The 7,439-nt window shown below is 51.7% G+C and overlaps 2 protein-coding genes across 2 annotated transcripts; both read left to right on the forward strand.

Annotated features, from left to right (window-relative positions):
• The first annotated feature begins 1,764 nt into the window (after window positions 1-1,764).
• Window positions 1,765-5,324, forward strand: NGA_0490300 (tetracycline resistance protein). The gene is made up of 7 exons (XM_005853624.1): window positions 1,765-2,066; window positions 2,244-2,318; window positions 2,464-2,773; window positions 3,049-3,225; window positions 3,588-3,921; window positions 4,185-4,476; window positions 4,814-5,324. Exons 1-7 carry the CDS (start codon window positions 1,782-1,784, stop codon window positions 5,063-5,065), a joined length of 1,725 nt encoding a protein of 574 aa, XP_005853686.1. The 5' UTR covers window positions 1,765-1,781; the 3' UTR covers window positions 5,066-5,324.
• Window positions 5,325-6,894: 1,570 nt separating this feature from the next.
• On the forward strand, window positions 6,895-7,356 carry NGA_0490410 (cysteine protease family; the record flags this gene model as incomplete). Its single annotated transcript, XM_005853625.1, has 3 exons — window positions 6,895-7,035; window positions 7,121-7,254; window positions 7,341-7,356. Coding segments are annotated over 3 exons (291 nt in total), but the record flags the coding sequence as incomplete, so codon positions are not given.
• Window positions 7,357-7,439: the final 83 nt, after the last annotated feature.

Consider the following 7,439-nt stretch of genomic DNA (forward strand, 5'->3'; position numbering starts at 1 on the left):
TGTCGTACAGTACTCCCCTATCATGCTGCTTGCGAAACCATGACTTCTTGTCGCCCAACTGAATGCCACCAGGATCATGAATGTGCAAGTAGATTTTGAAGAAATACAACTATAGAAGATGCACATTATTTTTCTGCGACTTAATAGGTACCAGATGGCTTTATGGAGGCACGAAATATAATTAGTTTAATTTCTTTGGGTTTTCAACACTTTTCCTTTATATGAGCACAAGTTATTTGTGTGTATTTATATAAGTAAACTGAGAGTATTCGATTCATAAAGCAGATAATTTACGGGATAATACTACGTGATAGAATGAATTGCGAGGAGAAAAGGCCAGGCTCATCAAAAGTACATTATATCGCAAGTTTGTCCAATGATACAAAGGATGTCCTTTGCAGTGCGTAGACAAGAAGGAAATAGGGCACAAATTCAGGACCAATAAATATTTTTTAATGAGATATGAGATTTTACGTCATATCAATAATTTACATGCGATTTGTACAAGGAATGATGTCTTTCAAGGCCCACTTGATCAGCCAATCACCTTATTTTGGGGGGAGGTTAAGAAACGGCCAATCAAATTTTGGATCAAACGGCTGCTCCTTCGTTTTCGTAATCTCCAATACCATTCATCGATTGAAAGCGTGGTTTTACGGACAAAACAAAAGAAAATATAGCCGAACATATTTTCTTGTACGTTGCAATTGATGCATGAGAAATTCATTGGCTGCGTGGCACTTTGTTGGTGTAAAGGACTAGACAGGCAGGCAAATTTACAGCTTGTGTGAACCACCAGTCGTAGCTAAAAATATCTCGTATCTTGACGAAATATAAGAACAGATCCTGGACTATCAATGGTCAATATCTCTGACAAATGGCACATAAAGCTGAAGGCTCGCCACCCTACAACAAATAAATTTGACTCCTGTCAGCGTAGAAATGATTTTCAATCGTGGCATGTGTATCCATTGAAGCACCAGGAAAGAGACTGTTTCGATGTTCTCGGCCAAAGATGACCTTATGAAGATCATTCATACGTGATGATTATGAGGATGATGATGAAAAATACCAGGGATCGACACGCTCTAAACCCTAACGACCTCGGCATGCTATATGCGAGACATGCTTATGATGCAAATCGCAGAGTAAAAATTGTGTTCGACGAAAATTTGGTGTAAGCAATAAATGAGTGTCAAGAGCAGCACTTAATTACAAAAAAATTGACAAAATGCCCAGTGTTCCTTTTGCATCAGGAGAGAACCCACCTTTTCACTCGGCTGCGTTTTCCAACCGAGGTGAATATCAAACATTTTGTTCCACTTCATACTTTGGTCGAAGATAAAAACCACTTTAACGGGAAAAGGTTGTGTATCATCCCATATTAATGCACACTGCACGCCATTGGCACGCAGTGTCTTGGCATGGCATATTAAAATCGAAGCATGCAGGGTTAAGGAACTAGCACATTTTTACTTGCTGCCATTTTGTTCTTAGAATGCCGGGAATCGCCTGGCCCAATCAATCAATGGCCACATACTACCAGAATGCACATACGTGCACCTAGAAAGCCGGTCTTCGTCATCAATGCCGACAAAGACATGGTCCTTTCAGTGGCCTCGGCCCATATTTTTGAGGTTGATCGCCGGTCAGGAGGTCGAGTTGCAGGGGGGGGATCGCCGCACAACACGATAGAATACACCATGAGACAAGACCCCCGAAGGACAGTCGCCGGCATGCTCACACTGGTTTGCTGATTACATAAAAACCCCAGGAGCAGGATGAAAGCAACTCGCGGAGACACGGGAAGTGCTTCCTCCGACAAGGCGGCGCTGTCTCCACCAGCCTCTCGACCCTCCTCCTCCTCCATCCCTGACTCCAGTACTCTATCTCAACACCTTCTCTCCCACTTTTCGGACTCTCCGCTTGGGAGCAACGAAGGGAACACGACGAATTCGACACATGCTGGCCTGGCGTCGTCAATCTGGCCACTTCTCCTTCCAAGTACCTTTTTTTTCATAACCCTCTTTGGTATCCAACCCATCCTATCCCAGTTTCTCATTCAGGTAAGAGGACAAAATTTCCAACGATCCCGAACAATCTTTTTATCCTTACTCAAGGACTATGATTATTTCTTTCGGGCAATATCCTTCCCCCCCGACCTTCTGAAAAGCTACGTTTGCTTTTCTTATCCTCCTCTACCTCCTCCCTTCCCACGGGACCTCGTCCTGAATTTCTCGCAGCTAGAATGTGACAGATTAGGCGCTTCTGATTGCGACAGTGCTAACATTAGCGGGACGGCAGCATTGACGATGAAAGTACGTGTTCCTCTCCCCTTCTCGGTTTTCCCGCATTTTACCGTGGAGTGCATGTCTGGCTTTTGCCTTTCAAAGATCCTTTCTCTCCTTTTCAAGCGCTCGACAATTTCTTATTCCTTTCTTTCCCTCCTCATCCCCTTCTCAGTACCTGTACGCACTTGAATTCGCCAGCGCCACCCTGACGATCGGAACGCTGGGTGCCTTCTCCGACTATATGGGCCGCAGGAAAGTCCTCCTCATCAGCTCCTGCGGACAGTTCCTTTACCTCTTGCTCTTCCTCCTTGCCCTCACACACTCCTCCTCCTCATCCTCCACCCCGTCCGCCGCGCCCTCATCCCCCTCCTCTTCCTCGTCCTACCGGGCTGCCCGCATTTGCCTCTTCGTGGCCACTTTCGTGAATGGACTGACGGGCTCATACGGCACTTATTTGTCGGGCGTGTATGCCTATGCAGCAGGTACGTCTCTCTCCGTTAGTGTCCTCCTGCTCTTTTTCTCCTTTATTATGGGGGGTTCCCCTCCTCCCCCGCCTTTCCCTCCCTCCTTTGGGCCTCTGAGGCGTGAGATTGGCCAGCTTTAGGGTCCTGATACCAGGGAACGAAGAGGCCATAAACGACTTGCTCGCCCTCTCGAACGCACCCACATGTCAACCAATTTAAAAAATGTAAGCAATCGAAAATCTTTCAAATATCCAAACATGCGAACATCCACCTGCACGTCAACGCGGGTGCAGATCTGACCAAGCGAAAACCGACGGATCGGGGCGTCATTTTTGCGAAAATCGTGGGCTGCCTTGCCCTTGGCAACACGGCGGGACCTTTCTTGTCCGGGCTCTTACTGAACGGAGCGGGCTTCTTTCTGCCTCTGGTGGTTCATGCGATCATGGCTGGATTGACGCTGGTGTTGATAGGTGAGTCTTGGGGAAGGGATGGGGGGATTGTAGAGTGCTGGTTCGGGCCGTAGCTATTGAGTACTGCCTGTGAGGATGATGAAGATGGGGGGGTTGGGGAAGGTATAGGGAGGAGGAAGAGGACGTGTCTGTGTCTTCGAAGCGTGACGATTGTGGAGACTTGTCCTGCTCGTTGGAAACCGGCGTATCGTGTGCTTCAAACAAATTTTCCATCTCTGTTAGGTTCCCTCATTCTCCCTCCCTCCTTCCGTCCCTTCTTCCCTCCCTGCCGCCCTCCCTTCCTCCCCCCCTCCCTCCCTCCCTCCCGCTGTCCCTCCCTCCCTCCCTCCCTCCCGCTGTCCCTCCCTCCCTCCCTCCCTCAGGATGCTGGGTGAAGGAATCGCTGGACCCCGGGGACAAGCCCTCCGAGCCCTTTCGCATCTGCCGGCAGCACAACACCTTCGTGGTCCTCTATCAGTTCCTCTGGACACGGCAGCACCAGGCCGTGGAAGGGGGAGGGCGGGACGGAGGGCGGGACGGAGGGCGGGACGGAGGGCGGGACGGAGGGCGGGACGGAGGGCGCGGGGGAGGGCCGGCGCCGTCCCTCTTGGCGTTGTCCGGGTGCTTCTGCCTGGCCTTCCTGGGCCTGGTGGGGCAGGGGACGATATTTGTGTACTACGCCAAGAGGATGTTCGGATGGAAAGCCGACGTGCTCGGGTAAGCCCCGGGGGAAGAGGAAGAGGAAGAAAGCTACACTATCTATATACATATATATGTATATAGATATATGGGGGGGGGGGAGAAAGGGATAGAGGGGGGAGGGGAAGGAAGGAAGGGGATGCGTCGTAGGAGGGGAGGGAGAGCATATGGGCAAGCCGGGGCCGGCATCCACCCAGTTACCTTCTCGATCCGGAACATTCAGACCCATGCCCTCCCTCCCACCCTCCCTCCCTCCTTCACCCCCTTCCTCCTTTCACCAGCTACTACGAAGCTTTGACCGGGGGCTGCAAAGGCCTGGTCATGCTCGTCCTTCTCCCCTTCCTCTATCGGCTCCTCCACCGCCCCTTCAACGACTTCGCCTTCGTGGCCGTCGGCCTGGCGCTCAGCTGCCTCTACTTCGCCCTCCTCGTCTTCCTGCCCACCCCCGTTGCGGCCTTTTCCATCATCCCCCTCAACGCCCTGAGCCAGGCGGCCTACCCCCACCTGCGCTCCCTCTTCTCCCGCGCCATTGCTCAAGACTCCCAGGGACAGCTCTTCGCGGCCCTCTCGGCGGTATGTTCCCTGCTGTCTCCTTCCCTTTCCCGCCCACCATTTTCGAAGGCTCTGGCTGTCTTGCTCCGATTCTTTTTCGGGGGTATATGGGATGCATTCGCATGTGAAGGCTTGGCGGGAAGCAGACCGTGTGCCAGGAAGGGTGCCGCACACAGACCCTCCCTTCCATGTCCGCGTGCCTATCGTCATGCCGGCGCCTTTTTTAATGTCCCTTTCATGCCGGTTCTCATTCACGTCGTACCCTCTTTCTTACGATCTTCCTTCCCCCTTTCCCCCCTCCCTGTCCCCCCCCTTTTTCCCTCCCACCCTCCCTCTTCCGCCTGCTCCCGACCGCTAGCTCGAGACCCTGACGACGGCGGTGTCACCACTGGTGTTGAACAGTGTCTACAACGCCTCCGCCCGCGCATTCCCCGAGTGTGTGTGGCTCGTGCTGGTATTCGCCTTGGTGGGCGCCGAGGCTTCCCTCTACCTGGCATTTCGCGCCTTAAGGAGGAACGAGGGCCGGAAGAAGGGAGAAAAGGACGGAGGGAAGGCTCTGTTGGCGTCGATTGGCGAAGACGGGGACGAGGAAAGGCAAATGGATGTATAACACCTGACGGTGGGACGCCGTGTGCCATGCCATCGCTCACAGATGGCAGGTTCGAAGGGCGTCTGGAATGCAGGTACAAATTGATTTCAAGCGATTTGATATAATTTTAGAAATGTTATGAACGCATACATTCTATCTGTGCTGGTTGGGAATGAAATATGTAATATGTAAATGCAAGGATGTTGGCTACAGTATAGAGCCTGTCCAGTTTTGCAAGGAAAAGAAAAAGAATAAGATTTGGTAGCTTTGGTAATTCGATTGCTCCATATTTTTGTGTCTTTTGGTCATCGCTTTTGTGAGGAATCCGCTTCCGGGAAGAGTACACGACTTGACCTCAATTCTATTGTTTTTCGAAACAAATGTCTCTTGTCGCGTTGCAAGTATGCAACGCCCTCGAATGAAAGTTGAGCAGGAAGATTGAGAAGCGAAATTTTTGGGGAGGCGAGAAACATTTATAGTAGCAAAGAAGCCACATACACAGTCATCCTCAATGATTCAAGTAGCACAAAATTGGGAATGGAGGTGGTTTGACGGCTCTACCTCCTCCTCAGCTATACTGCTTGACGCTTTCCTTCCCCCCCAAACCACCCAAGGGGAAAAGAAAGGCTCGTGACGTTTAATTCATTAACATTACGATATGTGCCGTGCATGCTTAATGTTCCTCCGCCGACACTTGTCGAATAGGGCACAATTCCCTTTCCCCAAGGTTGTGTTGCGAGCTCGGCCCATTCTTTTAGCCCTCTCTTGCTCCAATGTTCTCCCTTTTTCGCGTTCTCTCTCGCGACACGAGTTTCTATACTTCATGAGAAACATGGCCTCCAATAATATCAGGCGAATTTGGAGCGGCTCAAGTGAACTTATCTTGCATGTAATGCTCGTTCTTTGGCAGGTCTACAAACATGAGGATCATGTTCACTGGCCGTTACCCTGTTCTCGGTTACATGCCACAACCAATTTTCATATTCACACTCGTTGTCAGACATTTATGAAGAAATTGCCGGCAAGCATGAGTACTGTTTCATCTCATCGTGATGTGATATACCTTAATCAAGTCTCCTCGTGTGGCACAAGACGATAACGTGGCAGCGTGGACGTCATACTTCAGCCAGAGATAGCCTGGCGTCCCTTTCCGGACCTCAATAACTCTAACCCTCACACGCACATGTTTACCCACCAATGTCCCTTCTGTTCACATAATTTGTCACAGAGGCTATGCCTACATCCCTTCCCTCCCGTCCGCAATACGTTCCCGTGTCTACCTGCCCCCTCTCAACCTCCTCCGCCCACACCGTCCGTCCTAAGGAAATTGTTTTTGAATTGTTCCTTCCCCTCGCTCCTTTGTCTGCAGCACGACGTGCTTCAGCGTCCTCGTCTTCCTCCCCTTCTTCCTCCGTGACGGGCCGATGGATTTTAGGAAAACGCTACGATCCCGAAGACCTGGATGGATGGACTCAGCATTTTCGCTCCATCCCTTGGTTCACCTACCGCCATACGTTCCCGACAATGGCACCGTACCCTTACACCGATGATGCCGGATGGGGATGCATGCTTCGTTCGGCCCAAATGATGATGGGGGAAGGGTTGTTGAGGTGCGAACGGGGATGGAGGGGTGTGCATGTGGAGACATAGCGGTGATTTTTCTATTCAAGGAGGATGCATGACGGCGTGAATCGCTATGAGGAGGGCAATATTTGTAGCTGGTTGCTTGTAATTTGACCAACATACAAGGAAAGTCCTGTAGACCAAACGTCTGGTGACAACCTCTCCCTCCCTCCCTCCCTCCCTTCCTCCCTCCCTTCCTCCGTTCCCCGTCGCTGGCTTTCCTCCGCAGGCATGTCTTTGGGAGCAACTGGCGCGCACCACGGGACTTGGACGACCTGAAATCCAATCCTTTGTACTGTCAGCTCTTGGACTCCTTCGTCGACGCACCAGGGCCCAACCACGTCTTCTCGGTCCACAACATGGTGCAGGTAGGCGAAGGGGTGCCTGTCCTGGGTGGAAGGCAACGTGTTTAAATTTCCGTATCTCCCGCGCCCTTCCCTCTTTTTACAAAAGATTGGCATGTCCTACGATAAGCTCCCTGGGGAGTGGTACGGCCCCACCACTGTCGCCTACATCCTCCGGGACCTCGCCCTCCTCCACCGCCGACAGCAGCAAGACGTGGAGGAGGAAGCGCACGCCTTGCAACCGTTACAGCCTTTACAAGCGTCACAACCGTTACAACCGTTACGTGCGAGATGTGCACCCGAGGATTCGCCGGTGCCACCCACGCCAGCGTCGGGGGAGAATAGGCAGGAAGGGCAAGAGAGGAGTGAAGGAGGGAAGGGAGGAAGGGAAGGAGGGAGGGGAGGGAGGAAAGGAGGGAGAAAAGAAG

The sequence above is a fragment of the Nannochloropsis gaditana genome (genome assembly GCF_000240725.1).
Source record: "Nannochloropsis gaditana CCMP526 unplaced genomic scaffold scaffold805, whole genome shotgun sequence".
Lineage (NCBI taxonomy): Eukaryota > Eustigmatophyceae > Eustigmatales > Monodopsidaceae > Microchloropsis > Microchloropsis gaditana.